We start from the raw sequence: 15,000 nt of genomic DNA, 5'->3' as shown, positions 1-15,000 counted from the left end.
ATTTTGAGGAGGAAGAGGAAGGAGACACATGACAATTAGCCTACATGTGGGTCCTTTAAAACTTCTTAAATTAAAAAATCTTAAAAATCATGTCTGAAATCCAAACAGTACAATGCTTGAGTAGGCATTAGCATGTTTATTCTGCATCACCTGGGGCTTGAACTCACAACCAGACACAAAGGGAAGTGAGAAGCTGGCAGTTTGACCTAAAAAAAAAGTATGTCACAGCTAGATATTTACATCTTAGGAATCCTACATGAACATACAGGAAAACATGTATTAGAAGGCCTATACTGTGATGGGAATGAGTTGTGGGACTTTGGACTGAGCATTGATTCACTGATTGATTTTATTGGATTGAACACAGGTGGGACTGATTGAGATGTAAGCAGACAAAAGACTGGTCAGATAAAGAGACGCACAGCACAATGGAGTACAGTATGCATTAGCATTTTTATCCTGCATCTCCCTGGGTTTGAACTCTTATTGAGTTACCTGCCATGTGAGAAGCCATAGATGGTTTCACACTGACTTAAACATCACAATCACAAGGGTTGCATGTAAATGTCACAGGGGCATGTAACATGGAGGTTTCAGCAGTTTCCACAAAATGTTTGTTAAAATAAAGGCACCACGACGAGGGGCAAAAACCAAAACCAAAGACTAAACTTTAAACGTTTGCTGTATGGCCAATAGCCATCAAGACTATTGGCCCACGATGCCAGTTGAGGACTTCTGTTATAGTACTGGACCTGTGTGCAAAGTTTGGTGATTTTCCATGCATGGGAAGAAAGAGAAGAAGATTCAGATTCAGAAGAATATTGGGAAATACAAGAGGGACCGGCAGCTGAGCCCCCTAAAACTAGTAATCAGGCAAGTGTTGTGCCTCTCAGGCCTACAGGCCTACAGAACTACAGGACTACAGAACTACAGAACTACAGGACTACAGGACTACAGGACTACAGAACTACAGGACTACAGGCCTACAGAACTACAGGACTACAGGACTACAGGACTACAGGACTACAGGCCTACAGGACTACAGAACTACAGGACTACAGGACTATAGAACTACAGGCCTACAGGACTACAGGACTACAGGCCTACAGGACTACAGAACTACAGGCCTACATGACTACAGAACTACAGGACTACAGGACTACAGAACTACAGAACTACAGGCCTACAGGCCTACAGGACTACAGGACTACAGAACTACAGGACTACAGGACACACATCAGAGAGACAACAGCTGATCGCTCTTCCCTACAGCCTACATTTCAGACCAGCGAGATTAGAGGCAAGGAACACGTAGAAATGAGCCTGTGTGCGTTGCCCATAGGGGTGTAATTTAAGCATACAGTCGGCTAGTAAGTCTTTAGAATTCAAAAGCCTTCTCTCCCTCCTACATGAAAAGCCTTCTCCACCTTGACTCTTGCCTATACAACAGACAACAACTGCTGACTCTGCACAACTGGATACTTGAACGTTATTTAATTGCACTGCCTGCATCATGGACACAGACACAGTCATCCATGATCGGATGGGATAAGTAGATGAGGTTGATACTGGTAGACTGCTAGACTGACTATGAATAGTAAATTGCCAGTTTGGGAACCTTTAAATGTCGAGCTGCGTATCTAGGACTGGAATAAGGAACTGATTAGTACTGATAAAATACTACATGTATAAGGACAAGCGATTATTCCAATGTACCTTTACTTGTTACACATGGCAAATAAACTTTCAATTCTATTCTATTCTATCGTACACCAAATGTATCAGAACATATACTGTATATTGTACATATATCTATACAGATTGTATGTATGTATGTATGTATGTCTCTCTCTGTCTCTCTGTCTGCCTGTCTCTCTCTCTGTCTGTATGTATGTACTGTATGTTGGAGTACTTCTTGAAGTGGTGAGTTTTGAGCCTGCGGTGAAAGATGGGCAGCGACTGTGCTGTCCTGACATCAGTGGGCAGCTCATTCCACCACTGCGGGGCCAGGACAGAGAAGAGCCGTGACCGTGTCGATCGACCTCAGGGGTCTCGGAGTGACGGGGCAACCAGTCGCCCCGAGGTAGCAGAGCGTAGCGGTCGGGAGGGGGTGTAGGGTTTGACCATGGCCTGGAGGTACAGTAGGAGGGGGCAGTTCCTTTCATTGCCCTGTAGGCTAGTCCCAGAGTTTTAAACTGGATGCGAGCTGCTACAGGGAGCCAGTGTAGGGAACGGAGAAGGGAAGTTGTGTGGGAGAACTTGGGGTGGTTGAACACCAGGCGAGCAGCAGCTTAATTGCTTAAGGTTTTATGGCCGTCGCCGGGGCCCCAGCAAGGATGGAGTTGCAGTGGTCCAGGAGGGAGATAACAATGGCCTGCACCATTTTGTCAGTGAGGAAATTCAAAATATTTTTGTTTTCTGCAAAGAATTGTACAATTCTCTGGTCCCTGCAACCATCCATAGCTTCAGGAACCTGCTGTATCTTGTACTATTGGGCTAGGCCATGAGTTCCCACACTGTGAGGCGTGCCTCCCCTGGGGGGCCCTAAAGAAATTCAGGGGAAAGAAAAGAAGGAAAAACATGTTTTTTTATTTTTAAAATGTCTAAGGTTTTTATGAATGAAATGTGATTTTAAAGGTCAGAAGATCGAAATAAATAATGGGAGAGATATATCCTAAATTTGTGGATAGTGCAGAGAGAGCCTCCCCCCGCAGGCATGAATGTATTGTGTGAAAACATCATAACGTTAACTAGCAACATGTGCCACCGAGCTAACTTGGCTGTGTAACGTTATGGGCTAGCTAACGCTGCCTTGCAAAATGGATCCTTTTGGGGGAGGCGCAGGGTGTGTCACTGTTTTCAGAAGGGAGGCCCACATTGATGGAGTTTGGGAACCCATGGGCTAGGCCAATCAAAACTACTGACAGACAGCAGTTGTGTGCAACATTGCTACTGTACTGCCATCTAGTGCTTTCATGTTTGTACTGCAGTTTATCTCTAAACTGGGCTCAGATGGCCATGTTTGTTCATACAGCTGGTTAAGAACTCAGGCGGAAGTTTCTCGATGCTGACTTTTAGATACATGACTCATGATCTTCCTGGTGAAGTCACTGGTGTTATTCTGGTCATATTGTGTAAAGGTTAGGTATTCTAAACAGTGAAATTAACACAGATCATGCCTCCATGTATAAATAACCTCTCATCAAGTCATTTATACCACTGTGACACATGGGATGCGTCCATCCCTCCATCTCTCCATCTCTCCATCCCTCCATCTCTCCATCTCTCCATCCCTCCATGTCTATTTCCACACTACACCTATCAATTAATTGCCTGTGTGTGGGTGTGTCTGTGTGTGTGTGTGTGTGTGTGTGTGTGCGTGTCTGTGTATGTGTGTGTGTATGTGTATGTATGTGTGTGTCTGTGTGTGCGTGCGTGCGTGTGTCTGTGTGTGTGTGTGCGTGTGTGTGTGCGTGTGTGTGTGTGTTGCCAGGCAGCTGGAGGTTGTGTGTTTCAGACATATGACCCGGCTCCCAGTGCCACCCACATTGCTCCAACACACACACTGTGTCAAATGTCATGGCATTTCCACTACCAGTCATATCTCTCTCTCCCTCCCTCCCTCCCTCCTTCTTTCTCTCTCTCTCACCTCTCCCTCTCTCCCTTTTTCTTTCTCTCCCCTCTCCCTCCCTCTCTCTCCCCCCCTCTCTCTCTCTCAGCTCTCCCTCTCTCTCTCTCCCTCCCTCTTTCTCTTCCTCTCTCTTCCCCCCCTCCATCTATCATACCAGGCAACCTGACTCTGTGTTTCAGCCTGTTCTTTACCAACACACTCATACTAGGTAAACTAATTAGACGTGGGTGCCCCGTGCACAGCTCGCTCAGTCCTTGGTGCAGGTGAAATCAGGATAATCCGATAATTCAAGTAGGAAGGAGTCACCGCGACACAAGGCTGGTAATTCCGTACTTTTATTAATTAAAAAGAAACGAACAACGCGTTTCGCCTATGGCTTCATCAGGTTCGTGCTGAGAGAAGAACACAGGTGCTTTTAAAAAAGATGATCTGGGTGTGGTCGGTCCAATCAGCCGAACACCATCTGGATGGCCACAGCAATCAGCCAATTAATTAACAAACAAGTAATACTACACACAAAATTCATAATACATCACCATGTTAATCACGCCATAAGTGATTAACATTCATACAGTATACTAGAAACAGCCACCCTTATTCACAATCACAGTAATTTTCCTTGATTTCCTATACCGGACATCATCATCATAAGGACCAAAAAGTGACTGGAGTGACAGCATAGTCTATACCAATAACCTCTGCCAATAACCTATGTCTGGAGGGTGGGTGGTGAGCAGGGAAGAAGTGTCCCTGTCTCTCTTCTAACAAAGGGATATCTGCAGAGAAAGAAAAACAAACATTAGTGTCATTATAACAAAAATGAACTCAAATCTAATGTTTCATTGAGGCCATGTGGTTCCATAGAATTCAATGTAAAGATCCAAAATGCTTCTCTTTTTAATAATTTCTGAACCAAATTCCCTCCCCTTGGGTTAGGAGTGATCCTCTCTAACCCAATGAATTTCAGAGAGGCTGCAGAACCATGGTTTCTGTCCCTGTAATGTCTAGCAATGGCATAATCCATGTTCCCATTCCTGATAGCAGCTTTGTGTTCTGCTATTCTGAGCTTCAAGTTCCGTTTAGTCTGTCCTACATACACCAACCCACATGGACACTTTAACATGTATATCACATGTGTCGACATACAGTTTATGAATTCTTTAATTCTGTATTTCTCTCCTGTCTGTGGGTGAAAAAAACTCTTGGTGTTGTGTGTGTGAGAACAATGAGTACATCTCCCACATCTGTAGTTCCCATATACTTCCTGGGACAACCAATTGGTGGGAGGGGTGGGCTCCCTGTACATAGAAGTAACAACACTGTCTTTAATATTTCTACCTCTCTTGAAACAGAAACTAGGGGTGGATTTGGCTATTTCTGTCAAATTGGGATCACAATTCAAAATATTCCAGTGTTTTTTGATAATAGTTTTTACTTCGTTGGAGACATTACTATATTCAGAAACAAATATCGGTTTCATGGAATTTTCTTTCTGTTCCTGGGGTCCCGGTGTCAGTAGGAGTTGTCTATCCTTTTCCTTAGCTCTATCGTATGCTTTATCAATGGTTTCTTTTCTGTACCCTCTACTAGCAAATCTGTCCTTCATTTCTATGGCACTAGTTTCAAAATCTGATTCCTTATTGCATATGCGCTTTAATCTAAGGAATTGTCCATAAGGAATATTCTCTACCATCGACTTAGGGTGGTGACTATTAGCATGTAAAAGGGTGTTTCTGTCAGTATCTTTTCGGAAGATGGAAGTGTCCAACGTCCCCTTCTCATTGACAGAAATTAGCAAATCTAAAAAATGTATTTTCTTTTTGTCATATTCCATGGTGAATCTTAGGGAGGGATGTGAGCTGTTAATGAAATCTTTAAAACCAAACAGTGCTTCTTCCGGACCAGTGAACACTAACAGGATATCATCAATATATCTCTTATAAAACAGAATACTGTCTTTAAACGGGTTTCTAGGGTTGAAAATGAAATTTTCTTCCCATAACCCCATAAATAGGTTGGCATAGTTGGGCGCAAAAGGAGAACCCATGGAGGTCCCTTCAATCTGTAGATAAAACTTCTTGTCAAACATAAAATAATTGGATTCCAATATGAATTTCGTAAGGGTCATCAAGAAGTCAACTGGAGCTTGTTCCATAGGTCTAAGGAAGTACTGTATGGCCTCAATGCCGCCCTCATGTGGTATATTAGTATATAAACTTTCAACATCAAATGATACCAGAAGAGCCTCTTTGGGTAAGGTTATCTCTGTCAGTTCTCTCAATACACTCATACTAGGGTTGGGTTATAGTTAGGGTTATACAGGACAGAGTTAGGGTTATACAGGACAGAGTTAGGGTTATACAGGACAGAGTTAGGGTTATACAGGACAGAGTTAGGGTTATACAGGACAGAGTTATGGTTATACAGGACAGAGTTAGGGTTATACAGGACAGAGTTAGGGTTATACAGGACAGAGTTAGGGTTATACAGGACAGAGTTAGGGTTATACAGGACATAGTTAGGGTTATACTAGGCTTAGAGTTAGGGTTATACTAGGTTTAGAGTTAGATCACAGTTAAGGTTATACAGGACAGAGTTAGGGTTATACTAGGTTTAGAGTTAGATCACAGTTAAGGTTATACAGGACAGAGTTAGGGTTATACAGGACATAGTTAGGGTTATACTAGGCTTAGAGTTAGGGTTATACTAGGTTTAGAGTTAGATCACAGTTAAGGTTATACAGGACAGAGTTAGGGTTATACTAGGTTTAGAGTTAGATCACAGTTAAGGTTATACAGGACAGAGTTAGGGTATGTTTAGACTTCACATTCACACAATGTCTGACTGAATGACAAGCAGATAATATAGTTGGAGCAGTGTGGGTAGGAACAGTGTGTGTGTGTGTGTGTGTGTGTGTGTGTGTGTGTAGACTGTAGCCCCTGCCAAATGTTTGCTATGGCCACTAGAAAGGCTTCAGGTCTAATTTAGACGCTAGTTACATTTTTGGATCACAGGTCAGCTTGTGTGTGTGTGTTTGTGGTTGCTGGGCAACGCTAGCCCCCTCCCTCCTCCTCTGTCTATCCGGGGTGTGTCACGCTGATCAGCTGTCATGGTGAGCTAACTCAGCCTCGGTGTCAGCCCAAGATCCAAGCCCTATTCTCGGCCCCGGCCTCACTCTCTTAGCCCCAGCCCCAGCCTCACTCTCAGCCCCAGCCCCCTACAGCCCCTACAATCCCAGCCAGGACATCCAGCGCTCCAGCCTCAGACATCCATCCATCCATCCATCCATCCATCCATCCATCCATCCATCCATCCATCCATCCATCCATCCATCCATCCATCCATCCATCCATCCATCCATCCATCCATCCATCCCATCTCAGCGGAGCTGTCCCAGGGGAACTCCAGACCAACGCTCCCCACCTATCACCACTCTGTCTGTCCCCCTGGAGACGTTAGGTATACGTAGGTGTTCAGGCTGTCCCCCAGAACCCTGACGCTAGCCTGGCGTAACATGACTCCTCATGAGGAAACCCCCTCTGTGCTGGGAAAAGCAGGCAGGCAGACAGACAGACAGACAGACAGACAGACAGACAGACAGACAGACAGACAGACAGACAGATAGATAGATAGATAGATAGATAGATAGATAGATAGATAGATAGATAGATAGATAGATAGATAGAAAGAAAGATAGATAGATAGATAGATAGATAGATAGATAGATAGATAGATAGATAGATAGATAGATAGATAGATAGATAGATAGATAGATAGATAGATAGATAGATAGATAGATAGATAGATAGATAGAGAGAGAGAGAGAGAGAGAGAGAGAGAGAGACATACAGAGATATAGTAAGACTGACAGGCAGACAAGTAGCTCCTGGGCTCCTCCTGTCCCCAGTGTGTGTGTGTGTGTTTGTGTGTGTAGGTGTGTGTGTGTTCTGCAAGCTTGTCAACTAAGAGTCAACTAACCCACCAGGGTAGGTGTTGCAGAGGAGGGTGTGTGTATTTGTGTGTGCGTGTGCGTGTGTGTGCGTGTGTGTGTGTGATTGCGTGTGTATGTATGTTGATCACGTGTATGTGTGCGCTCGAGTATGTGTGTGTGTGTGTGTGTGTGTGTGTGTGTGTGTGTGTTTGAGGCCCTCAGCTGCAGGTGATGTGTCCTGAGGCCTCAGGCGTGCGTAACAGCCTTCAGTTCAGCCAGCCAGCACAGTCTGCTCACACACTGCAGTCAGTCAGTCAGTCAGTCAGTCAGTCAGTCAGTCAGTCAGTCAGTCAGTCAGTCAGTCAGTCAGTCAGTCAGTCAGTCAGTCAGTCAGACAATCAGTCAGTCAGTCAGTCAGTCAGTCAGTCAGTCAGTCAGTCAGTCAGTCAGACAATCAGTCAGTCAGTCAGTCAGTCAGTCAGTCAGTCAGTCAGTCAGTCAGTCAGTCAGTCAGTCAGTCAGTCAGTCAGACAATCAGTCAGCCAGTCAGTCAGTCAGTCAGTCAGTCAGTCAGTCAGTCAGTCAGTCAGTCAGTCAGTCAGTCAGTCAGTCAGTCAGTCAGTCATCACCTACAAAACAGATAGCGGGTTTATTACATGCTGTCTGGGAAATCACCATCTCTCATCCTCAGCTTTACTGAGCCACGTGGAGTCAGTCAGAGGAGGGAGAGGAGGAGGAGAGGAGTTTAGATGAGAGGAGAGGAGAGGAGAGGAGAGGAGAAAAAGAGGAGAGGAGAGTAGGGGGAGAGCAGAAGGAGGAGAAGAGAGGAGAAGAGAGAAGAGGAGAAGGAGAGGAGAAGGAGGAGAAAAGAAGTAGGAGAAGAGAAGGTGGAGAAGAGAGGAGAGGAGAGGAGGAGAGAGGAGGGGAGGTGTGAGTGGGAGGAAGGGCACAGAACAGGATGTGATGCAACACATTATTTAAGTGTTTATGGGACAGAATCCCGGAAAGGCGCCTGTTGTCTGTTGTCCTAGAACGAAAAACAAGATGGCTGCTCCTCTCCCACTCTGGTACCCAGGGGCCCAGGTGCAGCGGGCTGGTGACAGGGTTCAAACGGGAAGGCGCTCAGAATAGCGTTGACACTAGCAGCTGAGCTGTAAATCCCCCCTCCCACCCCTCACACACACACACACACACACACACACACACTCACACACACACACACATGCTTCACAGATTATTCTACAGTATGAGTTACATACAAGAATAATCAGAAGGGTTCCAGTAATCATTCTGTTTCTGTGTTGTCCTCGGGTTACCTGGGCGTGGGCCGGCCCGTGTCGTTGGTTCTGACGAGCAGTGACTGGGCTGTGTGACTCTGAGGTGATTAGCGGTTCAGTACATCACTGGTGGACCATGTGTGGTCATCCGGCTGCACACAATGACTCAGCCAGGGCTGTCACTTCACTCTGTCTCTCACTATCGCTAACACACACACACACACACACACACACATACACACACACACGCACACACACGCACACACACACACACACACACACACACACACACACACACACACACACACACACACACAACATTCCTTTCCATTCTGGTCATTCAGCAGACGCTTTTGTCCAAAACGACTTACAATAATTGTGTTTAACGTAGGAAGTCAGTGTACTACTACTCGCCAGAACTCACAAGTGTGTCTCCTTTCTAAACAAGTGACTAAGAAGTGCTAAAGCCAAAGGGCACACACACACACAGAGCGGAAGGTGTGTGTGAGTGCCTCAGTGAGGGCCTTGTCATAAACATGCGGAGTGTGTTGATAGATGTGGAGTGTCTGACCGCTGGCGCCATGGCGACCTACCATAATGTCTGTTACATAACCCAGGGTACAGAACATGTTCATTCAGTAGGTACATAGGGTGCAAAACCAAACACATACGTGGCGTCCCACACACTTGCAGGGCTCTTGAGGACGTTTCCCAGCATGCACTCCTTCACTCGCATGGGTTCGATGGCGGCTCGATGACCACGCCCCGCTTTGGCCGGCCCTCCACCCGGTCCCGCCCCTAACACCCACCACCACCCTCTCACAGCCACTCCTCTGACCTCAAACACTCCCAAACTCGTCGAATTCTCTGACCTCCCCAACCCACACTGCTGCCCCCCCCCACCACCACCATCACCCCATCTCTGCCCCATCCTACTGGAAACCAGAGCCTGTGACAGCTGAACCAAGGGCTGGAGAGAGAGAGAGAGAGAGAGAGAGGAAGGGAGAGAGGGAGAGAGAGGGAGGGAGGGAGGAAGAGAGAGAGAAAGAGAGAGAGGGAGAGAGATAGAGGAAGAGAGAGAGACAGAGAGTGTGTGTGTGTGAGAGAGAGAGAGAGAGAGAGAGAGAGACAGTCGGTCAGGGTAGAGAGCGGAGGTAGAGCGAGGGCACAGGGGGGGGGAGGGGCCAGAGGAGTGGGCGGGGTGCAGCTACAAATAGCGGGGTCTCCGGACGCCAGTCCCTCATTCCACTCTTCCTGCCCCCCACCAGCGAGCCAGTCAGCCAGCCAGCCACCCTGCCTTCCATACCGCCGCCATGAGCAAGAGCTACTCCGCCACCTCCTCCGCCCACACGGCCTCCTCCTACCGCCGCACCTTCGGCTCCGGCGTGGGCTCCTCCCCCATGACCTCCTCCATGTTCGGCTCCGGAGGCCGAGGCTCCTCCTCCTCCCACATGTCGTCCAGGATGTACGAGGTCTCCAAGTCAGGCGGCGGTGGCGGCTACTCCGGCCTGCGCTCCTCCTCCGGGGGCGTCTACGGAGCCCCCCTGGTGCACCGCTCCTACGGCGGCGAGAAGCTGGACTTCAACCTGGCCGACGCCACGAACCAGGACTTCCTGAACACCCGGACCAACGAGAAGGCGGAGCTGCAGCACCTGAACGACCGCTTCGCCAGCTACATCGAGAAGGTGCGCTTCCTGGAGCAGCAGAACGCCACGCTGATGGTGGAGATTGAGCGCCTGCGCGGCCGCGAGCCCACGCGCATTGCCGAGATGTACGAGGAGGAGATGAGGGAGCTGAGGCGCCAGGTGGAGGGCATGGGCAACCAGAGAGCCCGCATGGAGGTGGAGAGAGACAACCTGGCAGACGACCTGCAGAAGCTCAAACTCCGGTGAGAGAAGAGGGAGGGAGGGGCCAACAGACGCATGCTTCTTTCTTTCTTTCTTTCTTTCTTTCTTTCTTTCTTTCTTTCTTTCTTTCTTTCTTTCTTTCTTTCTTTCTTTCTTTCTTTCTTTCTTTCTTTCTTTCTTTCTTTCTTTCTTTCTTTCTTTCATTCCTTCCTTGAGGTTGTGTGATCTAACATGATTGACCTTTTAGAATATCAGTAGAGATGCATCCTTCCTTCCTTCCTTCCTTCCTTCCTTCCTTCCTTCCTTCCTTCCTTCCTTCCTTCCTTCCTTCCTTCCTTCCTTCCTTCCTTCCTTCCTTCCTTCCTTCCTTCCTTCCTTCCTTCCTTCCTTCCTTCCTTCCTTCCTTCCTTTAGTTTGTGTCTGATCTAGCATGATTGGAAATTATTCCTTCTCTACTCAACTGTTTCCAGCCCAGTCTAGTCAGATCTGTAGTTTTAGGAGAGAAGGGTGACCTTGGGCCAGCAGGAAGGTAACCCTGGGATGAGAGCAGTGTAGTTCCGGCCATGTGATTCACCACCTCGACAGCGGGTCTTTCTAGAAGGATTGACCGGCAACAGCTGGTGAACCTGGGGCCTCTACTACTGTATGCTAGAGGGAGTGGCTGCCATGTCGGTGACTGTGTCAGCGGTGTCAGTTGAGTAACAGACCAGCAGGGGCTCTGTCTCAGGTTCCTAGAGGCTGGACCAGGACGTGCTCCAGGGTTAAGGTTAGGGTTAAGGTTTGCTGCAGGGTTATGGTTAGGTTCAGGGGGGTACAGACCAGCTGCAGGGTTAGGGTTAGGTTCAGGGGGGTACAGACCAGGCTGATTACTATTCAGGGGAGAGGAAGTCAGAAGGACTGTTAGGGTAAGAACTACTGTAAGAAGCAGCAAGAGAAAGAAGAGATTTAAGAAAGGGAGAGAGATGGACAGACATATCAGACAGACAGACAGACAGACAGACAGACAGACAGACAGACAGACAAACAAATATACAGTACATACATACATACAGACAGACAGACAGACAGACAGGCAGGCAGAAAAGACAGACAGGCAGAATGACAGACAGACAGACAGACAGGTTGTCAGAGAAGCAGCTGGACAGGCAGGTTGTCAGACGGCCAGAGTGCTCTCCTCCAGCTGTTCAGCGCTCTGTCTGGTCCACGGTCCGGGAATTCCTTCTCCATATTAGTGGTCTATTCATACCCAGCCTAATTTACCCCCAGAGACGGGAGTGACCCTATATATAACCTTTATCTCTTGGCCTATGTATTTGAGTATCAGCAGTGTGTGTGTGTGTGTGTGAGTGTGTGTGTGATACAGTCAAATTAGGCAGGTTGATAGAGAGAGCTATTTAAAGAAGCCTTGCTTCTCTATGGTGGGATTATCTAACAGCTAAAGAGATGTGTGTGTGTGTGTGAGAGAGAGAGAGAGAGAGAGGGAGAGAGAGCGAGAGAAAGATAGTGCACTATAGGAGGAAAGAGAGAGAAGAGAGAGAAAAAGATGCAGGAGAGAGATAGATAGAGAGAAAAAAGAGAGGGGAGAGTGTGTGAGAGAGAAAAAAACCCAGTAACTATAAGAGTGAATTAAAGAAAGCAAGACCAGCGTGAAAGTGGAGGAGATGTAAGGTGGGATGAACAGCTACTGTGAATGAACACACACACTCAGACGTGCGCGCACGCGCGCACACACACACACACACACACACACACACACACACACACACACACACACACACACACACACACACACACACACACACACAGGGGAGAGTAGAGGAGGGGAGAGGGGAACATGTTTTATGGACTCCTCCTTACCCTCTGACTGGAGCTGAGAGAGAGAGAGATTGAAAGAGATTGAGATAGAGATTGAGAGAGAGAGAGAGTGGCCGGGGAGATAGGAAGTGTGTGTGCCCCGGGTCCTCTCATCTCTGGAGGCTGGTGTAATGTGCTGACAGATGTGCCTTCCGGGCTCAGGGGGAGTCGAGGCAGGAGGTTGAGACAGACGGTTTGATTAGACCCCTAGTGTTGTCATGTATTACTAAATCCTTCCTCTTTTCTTCCATCTCTCTCTCTCTCCCTCTCTCTCCATCCAGACTGCAGGAGGAGATCCATCAGAAGGAGGAAGCTGAGAACAACCTCTCTGCCTTCAGAGCCGTGAGTCCCGCCTCCTCTCACAATGACCTGCTAGTTAGCAGCATGCACCGTCGCTATGGCAACTAGCTAGGTTGAGGGGCTCCCAAGGTTATTATGATTTTGCAGTTTTCATTAGTTGTGAGGTTTTTTATTTTATGTTCTCTATAATTGTACTTTATTTTAGTTAGTTTTGTACACAGACAACACAGGCCCAGTTAGTTATCTTTTTTTTTGTAATGAAAATGTTTTTTTCCCACACCCACTTTTTGCTATTTCGTTAGTTTTTGTTACCGCAAATAACCTTGGGGGGTTCTACCTTCACTGGAAAAAGAAGTGCCTGGTATTAAAAGCCAGTAAAGTCGAGTAGAGTCGAGTAGAGTCGAGTAGAGTCAAGTAGAGTCGAGTAGAGTCAAGTAGAGTCGAGTAGAGTCAAGTAGAATCGAGTAGAGTCAAGCTGGCTCCGTGCGTTGGGGAAGCGCCTTGGTGACTGACAGGGATGAGGTCTCTGTGCTCACTGCTTCCTGTCTGCGCAGGATGTGGACAATGCCACGCTGGCCCGCCTGGATCTGGAGAGACGCATCGAGACCCTGCAGGAGGAGATCGCCTTCCTCAAGAAGATCCACGAGGAGGTCTGTCTGTCTGTCTGTCTGTCTGTCTGTCTGTCTGTCTGTCTGTCTGTCTGTCTGTCTGTCTGTCTGTCTGTGTCTGTCTGTCTGTCTGTGTCTGTCTGTCTGTCTGTCTGTCTGTCTGTCTGTCTGTGTCTGTCTGTCTGTCTGTCTGTCTGTCTGTCTGTCTGTCTGTCTGTCTGTCTGTCTGTCCGGATATATATTACAGTATGTGTAGGCATGCAGACTGCCTGTCGTTAGTGGGGTGTTACATAACTCCTTTGTGTAAATATACACCCTTAAACCTGCATTTGGACACACTCATTCACTCCTGCCGAAATACACTTAAGGGCAAGTATTACATGCATACACTCACGTTCGCATACGGTACACACACACACACACACACACACACACACACACACACACACACACACACACACACACACAGGTGGTCCTTTCATGTGGTGCGCTCTGTCCTGGTGACTTGTGACCGGTGAGGTATGTTGGCGTGCCATGGTGAGAGGCTGAAGTGTGTGTCAGCTGCTGTATGGTATACTGGGCTCTGCGGAACGCTCTCCAACAGATGGACAACTATAAATAAACCCTGGGATACAAGGAGAAACTGGCAGCTGCATGGCAAATACAGGATACAACCAGTAAAAAACATCCAAACAGAGCCCTCTCACTCCAAACAGAACCCTCTCACACTCAAATCAGAACTCTCTCACACTCAAGACAGAACCCTATAACAATAAAAACAGAACCCTCTAACACTCCAGACAAAACCCTCTCACGCCAAACAGAACCCTTTCATTCAAGACAGAACCCTCACACCCCACACAGAACCCACACCCAGCAGATACAACCCTTAACCCTAACCCTTAACACTGCCAAGCCCTGCCCACATACTGTACGCAGCCGGAGCCAAAACCAGTTGTCATTGCTTTTGATGTTCTCTGACGTGTGTGTGTGTGTGTGTGTGTGTGTGTGTGTGTGTGTGTGTGTGTGTGTGTGTGCGTGCGTGTGTGTGTGCGTGCGTGTGTTGATTTCTTTGCTGCAGGAGATCCGTGAGCTGCAGTCCCAGATGCAGGAGACATCAGTCCAGGTCCAGATGGACATGTCCAAGCCTGACCTGACCGCCGCCCTCAGGGACATCCGCGTGCAGTACGAGGGCATCGCCGCCAAGAACATCTCAGAGGCTGAGGACTGGTACAAGTCCAAGGTCAGCGCCAGGGGTGTACTAATAGGGTGTAGGGTAACCAGGGGTGTACTAGTAGGGTGTAGGGTGACCAGGGATGTACTAATAGGGTGTAGGGTGACGAGGGGTGTACTAGTAGGGTGTAGGGTAACCAGGGGTGTACTAGTAGGGTGTAGGGTGACCAGGGATGTACTAATAGGGTGTAGGGTAACCAGGGGTGTACTAATAGGGTGTAGGGTAACCAGGGGTGTACTAGTAGGGTGTAGGGTGACGAGGGGTGTACTAGTAGAGTATAGGTCAACCAGCGGTGTACTAATAGGGTGTAGGGTAACC

General features: G+C 47.7%; 1 protein-coding gene across 1 annotated transcript in view; it reads left to right on the top strand.

Annotated features, from left to right (window-relative positions):
* Window positions 1-10,152: 10,152 nt before the first annotated feature.
* The window catches only part of LOC311313317 (desmin-like), a gene marked incomplete at both ends in the record, with an annotated part of 9,562 nt that continues 4,714 nt past the window's right edge, over window positions 10,153-15,000 (top strand). Inside the window, 4 exons of the mRNA XM_084443439.1 lie at window positions 10,153-10,727; window positions 12,822-12,882; window positions 13,395-13,490; window positions 14,530-14,691. Of these exons, the coding sequence (XP_084299565.1) occupies window positions 10,153-10,727; window positions 12,822-12,882; window positions 13,395-13,490; window positions 14,530-14,691 (894 nt within the window). The remainder of the gene's footprint in view (window positions 10,728-12,821; window positions 12,883-13,394; window positions 13,491-14,529; window positions 14,692-15,000) is intronic.

Source organism: Borostomias antarcticus (genome assembly GCF_949987555.1).
Source record: "Borostomias antarcticus genome assembly, chromosome: 9".
In the NCBI taxonomy this organism is placed as follows: Eukaryota; Metazoa; Chordata; class Actinopteri; order Stomiiformes; family Stomiidae; genus Borostomias; species Borostomias antarcticus.
The sequence above is the reverse complement of the archived record's forward strand: the minus strand, read 5'-3'. Positions and strand labels throughout refer to the sequence as shown.